This window comes from Erigeron canadensis, chromosome 8, assembly GCF_010389155.1.
Source record: "Erigeron canadensis isolate Cc75 chromosome 8, C_canadensis_v1, whole genome shotgun sequence".
NCBI lineage: Eukaryota > Viridiplantae > Streptophyta > Magnoliopsida > Asterales > Asteraceae > Erigeron > Erigeron canadensis.
In genome coordinates, this window is record NC_057768.1 from 49,048,971 (window position 1) to 49,062,730 (window position 13,760).

The window sequence follows — 13,760 nt, forward strand, 5'->3', positions numbered from 1 at the left end:
CAAACCTGAAACTCATCCACATAGTTTCATTTTCATTTTAATTACGAGTATTAGTTATTTGCATTTTATTTTATTTTTAATTTTTGTAAATTCCATATTGTATTTACTTGATCACAATAATTTTCAGCTTTTTGTGATGTTAGGTAATTGTAAACTCCATTTGTCGTAGTCATCATCATTATGAACCCTTATATTAGCTAGAAAGTTTCTTTCTATTTAAAGTTGTTTTTAATTACTGAAAACACATATACATACTACTAGCACGGTACTCGCACAATATGACGGTAGTTATGGCGGTGACGTTGTGGTGGTGGGGGTGACTGTTGGTGGTGAAGACGGCGTCGAGTGTTGTAAATAACTGATGTAAAAGTAATTGATTTAAATGGTTAATGGTGATATTTAAAAAAAATAAAAGACTGATTGTATAACTTAAGCATTTAAGGTATTTTAGACAATTTGCCCCATATAACTTTGAACATGAGAACTTTCTTTTATAATATAGTATAGATATCGATATTTGTATGAGTTGTAGACTTATAGTTACTAAACGTCTTATCTTTTTCACTAGTTTTTAACTTTTTAAGTTGAATACTTATTTTGCTTTTAATTTATAATAAGTTTTCTTTTTCTAACAAGACTACGCAATATTTTTCCACAATATCTTTTGTTTTAATTTTGTATGATAACTTCTTTAGAAAATCAATCAAAATGCAACAAATTAAACGATAGATATTATAAATCTAGCTGACAATCATATAATTAAATAATGTATGTTTTAATATATATCTAACTAAAAAAACCAATCTTTATTTTAAGACATATATGCGGATGTGTGTTAATGATTACTAAGGAAATGTTTAATGTGTCTAAATAATATGGTGTTTCTAACAAGGAGAAATAGACAAATGACAAAATCAATGGTGAGAATTAAAAAATATATAATCCATGTCTCAACAAATAAATTGAGGAGACATTTTATTAAACACATTTTAAGTATATTTATTAATCAATAATCATAATATCATATAATGACGTTATGCTATAAAAACAGATATTTATACTCTTTTATAATAATTATCAACCTTTTACTTTTGGAAAGTATTAAACAATGGTTAGATACAAAAGTACTAAATTACCCTTAATAAATACCCCTTATGGAAATGATTAATAGAGATTACTAAATTTGTCCTTAATGAATTAATTACATTTTAAACTCTTATCTTGCTAATTTACACTCTAAGTCATTATTTTCTAAAATATTTCCACTATCACATTTATATCAACTTACACGGTTACACCACTCAATATTAATTGTCGATGTCATTACCACCCGTCACTGATATCACTAAACCGTCATCGCATTGCGCAGATACCATGCTAGTAGCAAATAAAAACTCTAATAACTCATTGTTATATTACCAAAAGAGCACACATTTATGTTAGTTAATCTGATATAAAAACAACGTACAACTTCATATAGTCTTTTTTTCTTATCATAAACACTTTGACCGTGTAATTAACTATGTTTATCATTATATATACTCATCGCATAAACACTAACTCCATTAATTAGGCTGTGCTAATTAGTAGTAAGTACAACCTAACACATGTAACTAGCTTTATGTATGACAAATGACAAATCGACAATATGTAAGTAGCATGCATATAGAAATTTAGAAAATATGAAAAGCCCAAAAATGTGTAAATCAATCACCCTCCATTGAAATATGAAAAAAAATAAAAAAAAATTACAAGTGTAGATAATTTATTCAAAAGAGAGAAAAAAAAAGGAAGATATATAATAACTTGTGAAACACTTGGTATAGTCACAATCTAAATTGCCAATTTTTTTTAACAATCTAGTAACGATCACGTACAGTCACCACTGTCAAAGCTCTTCATTTTCGATGCTTCTAATGGTGTGGCCATAGAATCGTGTGTGACAACCCCACAGAAGTAAACTTTCTTTCAGTGTACGTACTTTAATATCACTTTGATATATATTCACACAAATTCACATTCTCCACGTCACGTACTTGCGATCAATATTTGGCAATATTATGAGTAGTGGGTGGCAACTCTCGTGGGTGAAGGTCTACCTTAAGACCATATTTCATGAACAATGTTAGTGACATCTTTTGTTCGACACGATGTCCGGGCACCAACGTGAGGCGGTGTCTGAGTAACACCGCCGCAGCGATTGACTTCATTTGCAAATATGCCAAATCTTTTCCTAGACAAATTCTAGGACCAGCATTGAAGGAAACGAACCGGAATTGATCCTTGACCTCAAACTTTTTACCGTCCTCGGATAACCACCTTTCAGGCCTAAATTCGAGAACATCATCTCCCCATATAAACTTCATCCGACCGGTCGAGTATATTGAATAAGTGATGGCAGAACCGGCCGGGACAAATGTCCCATCTGGTAGGACGTCATCTTCGGCAACATGTTTTGAATCCTCTGGAACCGACGGATATAATCTGAGTGTTTCTGACAATGCTGCTTTTAAATACGTCAGCTTGTCTACTTCTTCGAAGACCAAAGGGTCTTCGAGCCAGTTGCACGTGTCAGCGCCACGTGATTCTGACAAAACCGTATAAAGTTCTGTCAGAATTTCCATTTCCACCCTCGGATTTTTAATCACAAGATAGAAAAACCAGCTAAGCGCGACCGATGATGTGTCACGTCCAGCTAAGATGAAATTCAGTGCCACGTGTTGTAGGAAGGTATTCGAGTATGCCTCTTTTTTCTTCATGAACCTAGATAACAAGTCATCATGAGGGGTCCCACCATCTACCTTATTAAGCAATTCAAGCTTACGTGTATTAATCACAGATGTCAAATACTTGTCAACATGACCCAAGCTTTGGCTCAGCTCGACTTCCATCCCAAGCCGAAGCCATTTCTTCAGCTTCCAAATACTCTCGGGTAAAATAAACCGTTGTAGCGTGGCTTCGGTGGCTCGATCAAAAGCCGTTGCAAAGCTATTTTCGGGCAAACCCGGGGATAACGTTTGCGGGTCTTTCCCAAAAGCCAAGCCACAAATGTTGTCAAAAGTGATCCGAAGCAACAGGTCTTGTAGATCAACCGGCTTACCTTCAAGCTGAGCCGTTTTCAAAATCGGGACAAACCTCAGCTTGATGGCTCGACTCACCCACCGAGCCATGGCTTGTCTGAGGGTCCGTGTGGTAAATTCCAGCGCAGCAGTCTTGCGCTGGAACAACCACGTGTCACCGTCGGAGTTAAAGATGCCTTCACCAAGTAGATCATGAAACACAGCTTGCCAAGTGGGGCCCTTGGGGTAATTATCGAACTTTGCCTTGAGTATGTGCTCGAGGTTTTTGGGATCGCACGTGACGGTCACGAGACCTTGTTTTCGTGCCAAAAAGGGGACAGGGGAAATGCAAGTTTGATAGGTGCCACCACATGTACGAAGATTGTCGGCAATCCAATCGTGCATGCGATTAGCGTTCTGAATCAAGCCCGGTAAGCTCCCAAAGACGGGCCATACACGTGGACCGGTTAATGAACGTGTTATAGACTTGAACCATACAACATATGCTACAATAAGAGATATAATCAGCCATCCGGTAGACGAGTCCATTTGACTAGCTAATACCTACAAATTAAATAAAACACCACCTGCAGTACGTCGTAATACCAAACAACATTAACATTACAACGCCTACGAGTAGCTATTTATAAACTAATTTATCCATCCTAGCTAGTTATTATTAGAAAAAAGCTAGCTTAATAATAATAATAAATAATAATGTGTAATAGCATTGAATTAAGTGTGCTTACCGATATGTGGTGGTGTTAAATGGCTGGAAGAAGAGGGTAGAGGGTGGTGAGTGGATATATTGTAAAGATAGATAGTAGATATGGTTGGGACGATATATATATATATAATGATATGGAGAGAAGTGAAGAAGAGAGATGAGTGATTTATATAAGGAACAAGGAAACAATATATATATATATATATATATAATACCAAATTAATTAAAGAGAAAGGAGGCTATTAATGAGGTAGCCAGGACTTCGATCCTGTACTATACAAATCTATCTCTCTCTATATATATATATACTAACATTAACAAATAATTCAACAAAAGCTCAATATATTCTATCTTACTAAAACATGTGGAAAAAAATCAAAATATAATATGAAACACAACAAAAAAAATTTTAAAAAATCAAATAATACAAAACCCATATGCATAAGATTATCCGTATAGTGTATATATATAAAGTTTCGCATAGACTAAGACTGTATTGTTTAGTTAACTTAAAAGTGGAAAGAAAAGAAAAGGGGAGAAGATAATTATCTCAAAAATGAGAGGAAAAGTCTTGAAGCAAAAACAACTACACTCTCTCCTCTTATCCTCTCCACTCCTTTCCTTTTCGCACTTAGGTCGGTTCTTATAAAGCTTCCACGCCGCGTCTGGCGTGCATCCGACGCGAGAGAGGAGTCTGACGCTAGTAGCACCGGCGGCGTCTGGCGTGCGTCTAGAAGAGAGAGAAACTGATGAATAGTGTTAGACGTGGGTTATAAGCGGTTACTTATAAGGAGAGACCTTAAAAATAATTTTTAATTGATTATTTTTCCTCTCCATATATATGATATGGTATTAGTATATTATGTCTATATATTACATACATCATTATCAACAATTGTAAAGTTATATAGATGTAAATAGTTTTGCGTAATAAATATGTGTGAATGTGTGTGTATATATATGTTATGTCTTTGAAGGATGATACAAAAGTAATTGCGTATTTAACTTTGTTGAATCTTTTGGACGATAATATTGCATTGAATTTCATGTAGGAGTAATGGTTCTAGCTTCTAAGCAATAGTAATTCCTTGTCAAGTCATTCATTTTTCTTTTTACCTTTTTAATGGTTATTTAGAATTATTAACAGACAATTGTAGTATCATTGTTATCAACGGAATCCCATCATAGGTTAGGTTAGAGTGACCGAATATGAAAAACCTCATTTTTTAAAATCTTATATAGGACATGAATTTATGGTATCTCCATTGTTCAAATCACCATTTAATTAGTGTCTAAACTCAGCCACTTATAATTACACTACAAACACTATTGTATTTGTTCACACATTTAAGTGAATGTGAACAAATTAAAAATTTTGTCATGCTTTTTAGTGTGTAGAAATATATTAAGTTAAAAGTGTATGGACATTTCTACACACTAAAAAGTGTGTGGAAATAAAAGTTCACACTAAAAAGTGTGAACTTTTAGTGTGAAGAAATTTTCACACATTTTTTTTTCAAAATATTTATACACACTAAAAAGCGTGACAAAATTTTTAATTTGTACACACTTACCTAAAAATGTGAACAAATGCAATATGATTTGTAGTGTTACCATCAAGTCATTTAATATTTGGGTTTTGATAATTTGTGTTTCTTGGACATTACTAATTAGCTAAATAATCGACACTAATTAAAATATATAAATTTGTAATACACATACATATTAAAAAATATGCATGAATAGTAAAACATCATATGGGGTGTATGCTACCCGAACCACATACATTTTGCCATATAAATCCTTTTTCAAAATGCTTTTTAAAGTTAAAATTAAGCTTAAGCTAAATTGATATTTGTAATATAATAAAGTTACATCATTGGATCGTAGCTAAACTAGTATCAATTTTGTAATTGCTCATGGATTTACCGAGTGTCTTTTGGTGTATAACAATTCTGCTGTTCGAATTGAATTCGCCTCTTGCATACCTTATCAAAATAGAACAATTGTCGGGGGCAACTAGTACTTACGGATGGAGAATAGTGCCAAAGGTACTCGAGGTCAAGGACTATATATGTCTCGGTTCATTTACAACTTTAAAATGATTTAAAGTTATCTATACTTTTATATTATAAATCAAATCTTCTTTTGAATTTTATTGAACTTCAATTTCAATATTGATTTTAACTTTCAATAATACATCAAAACTATATTACATTAATAGCCTAAACTACTCGTCACCGCCGCCGCCGTCACCACCGTTATTTCCGCGCACCACCACAACTTGTCACCGCCATATCGTACGGACATAACTCTATTTACTATATAAAGTAAATGAATCTTCTCTTATCTACTAAAAAAAAACTTAAACTGCTTAATTTATCCCTTTATTTTTGCTTACCCATAACAATTAAACATTAAATTCCCTATAAATTTTTGATACCCTTAATGAAACTAATTTACAACATATATCCCTTATTTTTTAAAATATATTACCATTTTTTCAATAATCTACTTTACTCGTCACCGTCATTACAACCACCGCTAGTCGTTGCCGTCATAGTTGTCCGACTCGTAAATCTCGACTCGACTCGAAATTTGATTTTTCGACTCGTGACTCGAAATGTAACTCGAATCGTAAGAGTCAGGATATTTGAAAATATGATATTTTTATAATTATGTGCAAGTATTTATTGTAGACATATTGTAATGTATTAATGTATTAAGATAAAAATATAAGATATTATTAATAACAAATCAAATTTAAAAACATATGTTTTAAAAAAAACAAAAAATTAAATATTTTGTGACTCGTGACTCTATTCATGACTCGGACCGACTTGCACCACAAAACACGAGTCATGTTACGAGTCTGGAGTAAAACGAGTCATCCCATCGAGTCGCCTTATTTTCCTTGTATTTTGACTCGACTCGTGACTCGTACGAGTTTGACAACTATGGTTGCCGTCATCACCATGCACCACACCACCACTATCACCATTAAATACCGTCACATTGTGAGTCATCCGTCAAGTTTATCAAAAAGAGATTTTGTAAAGTCTACTTAAAAGAGCTTTCAAACAAAAACTAATAATAAATGCCAGCAGATGTTGTTGGAACACATCTATATATTAATCGAATAGAAAGTGCAATAATAATTAAAAAAGTAACCCTTGAAAAAAAAAGTTAACATTAAACCTAAAAGATATATAAGATACGATCATACGAGTTCATACTTTAATAGACATAAAAGTAAAATGGTTTTTCCCATATTATTATATTAATTCTTACTATAATGTATTTTTTATGTAAACGGTATAACATAGGGGATGTGATCATAAAAATTTATATTAAACTGAACGTATGTTGAAGCTAAACCAACTAAAATATCATATATTATAAAATAACGATAGTAAGTATCCGCGCGTTATGGCGGTGAGATGGTGGGGGTGATAGGTCATAAAGTGTGATAGGTTATAGAGTTTGATATCCAAATGTCTTAGTCGTACGGGCTCTACCCTTGAATTTAAAAATTCGTCGAAAGTATATCGAATGACATCTATAATGAAAGAGCATGAAATTTTAAGAACACTCATATAATTTTTATAATTTATCGATGTATGGTTTTTGAGATAAAAGATTTTGAATGAATTGACGAAATAAAAAATTTATGGTGGAGTGAAAAAAAAAACGATTGGTTGAGATTTAAGGAGATGGGAAAGGGCATTATAGTTTTTTAGGTAAATATAGAATAGATAGAGGACATTTTAAGAATGTAAATGTTAAAACTTAAAATTTAAATAGAAAAAATTTGCTTTATAATATAGTATAAATATAAATAATAACTTTTAATCATAATTTAGTTATCATTATAGTACAATATTATTCTATTTCTATTGCAACGTTAATTTACATATAAGCATATTATGTGTATTTTTTTTTAACACGGCAAAGGAGTATAATTATAATAGTAAAGAACCGACTAGCAATGCTAGTGATCAAAGTGCAATTCTAGAAATACAAGAAGCTAAATTTTTCTTAAAACTTTAACTACAAAGGTTATAAAATAATTGGAAAAAAAAAACTTTAAGTCAATTACAGACAAACCTAGACATAAAAAAATACCTCATCAGACGGAAGCCGAGACACTAATTTTCACTTTGTGATATTTTTAGTGCAACCTCAAACAAATTCTAAGAAAATTAAAATAAAAAATGGAAGCAGTAAGTACAAATAATAGGGTTCACGATCCATTAATCCCACGTCTAGTTACTTTTTCTTCCCCATTATGAATTAGAAGTGATATTCATACAGCATAATTTAGCCATCTATAACAAACGTATAAATTATAATTCATAAAATACAACTGAACAATGCAAGTATTATTGTAAATGTCTAACTTTTGTTGTAGCAATATCATTTCTCAATTATGAATCCATAGAAAAGACGTAGACACAATAATAGAGTTAAAAATACACATATTATGTGTATTTACTTTTTCGTTGTTATCAAAATACTTGTAAACAAGTTTAGATAATTTTTCTTTAACTTGTACTATAGAGTTAGCTATAAAACAAATAAGCAACATGAAGTATATATATAGTTATATACTATCGAACATGATTTCAAAAATCTTTTACTACACATATATAATGATAACATCAAAACAGTAATAGATATATAATTAAAAAAATACACTTTGACTATAACACTAGTATAAACTAATAGTGTTACGAGTAGTAATAAATAAGAGACATATTTGGACAATCATTCTTTCCCATATCCCACCCCCCAACCCCAACCCAAACCCAGTCACCCACGATTTCCGCACCCACTGATTCAACTACTTTGTTCATCTCATAATGACTAATTTGCGACATATATGTGTTGTTCCACAAGTTTTCCAAAAGAAAATGACAAATTATACATATTCATATTTTATTATTTATGGTTTTATTGTAAGTTATGACTTGTCATTTATTTTATTAATTACTTTGTTAATGGGCCTTAATGAAGTATTATTTGTTTAATGTTTTAATAAAGAAGTCATGAATTAATCAAAAATACTTAATACATTAATTCATCAAAATTGTTTATTTTTTTACTTATAACCTATAAAAAATAAATGTATTGAGTTTATCCATATGAACATTATTTACCAGTTCAATCATTTTAATGGTTAAAAATACAAAGATGATTAATTTAAATAGGGAGACAATCAAAATTTTAGTTATAAGACGGAGTTTCGAATATGTAATAGCCGGTTGTATGTTAATTATGTACTCGATTATGAATTTTAAAAAAGTAAGCCTTCAGTTTATATTTTCGAATGATACTAATTATTTGGGCTAATACTTAAACATGAGTATCTAGTTTAATAAGATGATTTTTGCTCGATGCTCATGTCGTTATTAATTCGTTATGAGCAAGCACTTCATCCAGCGGGATACTAAATCTGTCTTTAGAACGTAAATTCGACATTATTGTTCTCTATTATAAAATGTAATGCATCTGTATCGATTAGGATTACCTATGCTCGATATTATGTATAAGTCAGTTACTCTGGGACGAATAATGTTTGGAAACTCACTTTATATACGTATGTGTATATGTCATCTACATTTTATGTACGTATATTAATTTGATTAAGCATTTTTAATGCAGTGGGGATTTCTAATAGTTGGACTATCTGCATGAGAAAAACTTGCCTAATTTTGCAAAATTATCTAAAAGTACTCCTTAATTTAATTAAAGCATTTATTTTAGGAATACTCAAAGTGAAAGGAATTAACTAACATTTTTTTAAAAAATCCCAATGAAAGTCAGCCCACGTGGTCAGAGGTACTCTCGGTTTTACCCAATGTCTTGAGTTCGACCCATAGGGATGACAAAACCTTGGGGCTTTTTCCCTCTGAATACTTGTAACGGCTCATAGTCAACATCTCGTTGTCTATTGTACGTGCAAGACTTCATCATTATACGGTTAGGTTTTTCCGATGTCGTATACTGACTGAAATGTTCGGAAGAAAACCATTAAAATATATTTATGGAAAAAGATATATCAACCTAACAACTCAACCTAAATGCTTCATCACATGACAAGTGTATTTCACTCATCTCTCCCCCACTCTCTTCCTTTGATGATAACACTTGACATAATCATATTGCTAGATTGATTATTAGGTTGATTTATCGTCTTCTTATATTTAAACATGGGAGGTAAACTTTGTTTTCGGAATAGTGAATCGACATTAATATTAATTATTCGATCAGTCATAAATCTAGCTAATTTAAAGTGCATATCTATACTACTATATAAAGCAAACTACTCCCCTCTCTTTAAGTAATTAAGATTTTGAAATGACTATATTACCCCCCTTCTTTATTCACTAACTTAAACATATTCACCTATATACCTATAATACCCTTAATGAAATAACTTACAACATTCATCTTCTGACCGTTAAATAACCATATTAACCTCTCTTAAATCAATTAATTTACATTCACTACCACGCCACTACCACTCCCACTGCCGGCACACCATCCGTCGCTACTACCATCACCGCTGCATCGTGCGGGCACCCGCCTAGTATATACACAAGTACACACTATTTATCTATATATTTAGAGTTAAGTACAAAATTCGTCCTTGTCGTAAACTCCATTTGCAATTTTCATCCATAAGTTTAATAAGTTGCAATTTTAGTTCAAAAAACTTTACCCCACTTTTGATCCTGGATACGTGGTAAGTGGTAATGTTCGTTTAAAAACCCATCACGTGTTATCCCCATGATGGCTATAATAGTCTTTTTCTTTACCACTCCACCAAAATAGTGGACTTTTTTCTTACCATATGACCAAAAGTGTAATCAAGCATCATAGCATCTTCTTCTTTATCAAATACTATATCTATATCTATATATATATAGATACAGAGATGTATACAATAATACATACATACATATCCATCAACTAAAAAATTAAAAAATGTCAACGATTAACGTAAAAAAGAAAAACTAAACAGTGAACAAATCCAAACTTTACATAGTCAAATTGGATCTAACAAGAAAAAAACCTTAGATTTTACAAGAAATATAAAGAAAGATGAAAAAAAAAGGGAAGAATAGTGATTGGTGCACGCCGATGTTGTTAGTGCCTTAGTGGTCGAAGCCGATTGTGGTGATGATGTTGCCGGTGGTGGATGGTTGTTTTTCCGATATCGTTTTTCTGGTCATGATTTCAATCATATGTACATATATATGAATCAAATGTATCATAAATCTATACGTGGATGCAGATGTATAGATGTAAATAATTAGCTATTGGGTGTTATAGTTTAATTGTATCTACTGGATGATTGTACGTGGGGAAAAGTATTTGTGGATGTATGTTACTTGTCTCCCGCTCTATTATTGTATGAAAGTTCTATTATTGTATGAAAGAAACTTTATTCGAGAAACTTTATTCGTGTGTATTGTATGAAAGAATGATTCAAAACTGAATGAAAGAACAATTCAAAACTGAATGAATCGCGTAAAAGGTGACCTTCTGAAATGGTAACAGGTCACCTCTTTATTTTTATTTATTAAAAATTGCTGAGGTGGCTGCAAATTCACAAACCTTAATCTGGGTTAATATACATCGTATGAACACCACCATCAAATTCCAGCATCAACATTAGATCTCGACATCAACATCAGATCCATATATACATACATACAACAGATTATATATAATTTACAAAACACATTTATATCCCTATCCCCACTTTATCTTTGATATTTTCTAAGGTTCTTTGATGAAAAGATTTCGAAATCAACTATTACCACCATTAGAGTCCGGTGTCAATTTCACCACAATTCTCAATATTAGATGCATATATACATACAAGTAACAATTATATATATATATATAGAGAGAGAGAGAGAGAGAGAGAGATTATACAGTATATACACATAATATACCACCGACACACCTTCCGAGCTGCAGCCAAAAGAAAACCATCTCATCCCTGTTTCCGACCAGCAACAGACAAAGGCAGAATCAATGGCAGTGGGTGGTGTATATGTTGAAAGGTATTGTGGTGATTATGGTGGGGCTAATGATGATGATGATAATCAATATATATCCTGGGTATCAACGAAGGTGAGTGTGTGTAAACTCACCTCCGATTACTGAACTACACCAGCCCGCTGAATTCCTTCCTCCATTTTCTCGTCGCCGGTTACTGAACTATCCACCGCCATCGCCGGTTCTCTTTCTCCATTCTCTCACCGACATCAATGGATGCCATTGATTTTTTGTTCCGTAGGTATTATTTGTAAAAATAATCTGGATAGATATTAGATTAGATTGTTTTTTTCAAAAGTACCTTATATTATTTTCTAGGGTTCTTTGTTGAAAAAATTGTGAATTATATATATATATATATATATATTATATATAATATATTGAGAGATGTATGTACCCAGATTGTTAAGATTGAAATATTTTCTAGGATTTAAGAAATGCAAGGAAGATTTTTGGGTGGATTTTGTGAAGATGAATCATTCATGGGGAACTAAACAACAGATACAATTTTAGTGTTTTTTTTATAATATAATACGTGGTATATGACGTGGAACCACGTGGCGCACCATCTGGATTTTGACCGGCAAACATAAATTTTTAGCCGGTAATTTACATTATTCATTCACTTTACCAGGTTCCTTTCATACAATGCACACGAATGAAGTTTCTTTCTTACAATAGTAGCTGGAGACAAGTAACATATATCCATTGATACTTTTCCCTTGTATGTGATTATAATCTTGATACACCTACAAATTTTGGTTTAAAAATTACTACTAAATATATAGATGTATGTATCTATATAGATCTAGATATAATTGTTGATAAAGAAGATGTATGAGACTTGATTATACTTTTGATCCATTTGTTATGAATAAGTCCACACTTTTGGTCATGTAGTGAAGAAAAAGATTATTATACCCATCATGTGCAAGGTATGTGATCAGAAACGGAGCCAGAAAATATGTTGCGTGGAGGCAATTTTAAAATATTGTTATATTTAGGGTCGGCCTTAAAATTTTTGGTGTCTATGACAAGTCACTCGAAAATGCCTCTACTAAATTTTGTAACACTAGAAGCTTAGTTCAACTTTGTTTCAAGAAAAAAAAAATTAATCTAGAAAATAAGCTATTAAAAATAAGATAATATTTTAGAAATCGGATTTTATTGAAACAGCTAACTACAAATTCTTTCATTGAAACATTTAACCATAAAAGGCATTATAGTTTTCTAAGATTTATTAAATGATGATTCCAACTTCATGTTCCCGAGTTGCTTGATCGTCGTTTAGGCCGGTGAGTGAGATTTCTGCAATGAATTCTTTCCTTTTTTTCGGTATTAGTTGTTAAGTAATAATAACAAGTATTAATACAAATATCAATTCATTTTATTGTCAACTACTTTGAAAATCAAAATAACTGTGCTCAAGATGTGAATATTCAATAAGAAACTTTTTAACAAATAATATTTTTAAAATTATATATTGTATTTCAAAAAGGAAAAAAAAAAGTTTAAATTTTTGTAGTTGTGTTATTACTTTACGAGTAGTATTTTTCCCCATAAATCAAAAACCTATATATAAAGTTTATGGGCTAAAAAAGTTATCTATAAAATAAAAGGGTCAGTATAATCACTTTAATAAAGTTTAGGGATTTAAAAAGACAAAAAAACTAAAAAGAAGGTTCCTTTTGCAAATATGTTGTCTTCTTCCCTTATCTTTCTGCAACAATCCAATTTGTCATACCACCATTAAACTAGAAACCCTTTTATTCATTGTTTCATCTCATTCTTACTTCAACGATAAGCTTTTAACTATATAAAACATGATTTCATTATCAACAATTTAGTTTCTCCATTCACTGTTAGGACAAAATTCCAAATATACTTTAAAATTTAAAAAA

The 13,760-nt window shown here is 31.5% G+C and overlaps 1 protein-coding gene across 2 annotated transcripts; it reads right to left on the bottom strand.

Annotated features, from left to right (window-relative positions):
• Positions 1–1,698: 1,698 nt before the first annotated feature.
• Positions 1,699–3,935, bottom strand: LOC122611330 (cytochrome P450 86A22-like). Of its 2 annotated transcripts, none has more exons than XM_043784345.1 (2): positions 3,809–3,935; positions 1,699–3,623 (listed from the first exon to the last, which is right to left on the bottom strand). In XM_043784345.1, the coding sequence occupies exon 2, from the start codon at positions 3,606–3,608 to the stop codon at positions 2,043–2,045; it is 1,566 nt and encodes a 521-aa protein (XP_043640280.1). In that variant the 5' UTR covers positions 3,609–3,623; positions 3,809–3,935; the 3' UTR covers positions 1,699–2,042. The 2 variants fall into 2 exon arrangements, with proteins under 2 accessions (XP_043640280.1, XP_043640279.1); XM_043784344.1 differs by having other exon boundaries at positions 1,699–3,646.
• Positions 3,936–13,760: the final 9,825 nt, after the last annotated feature.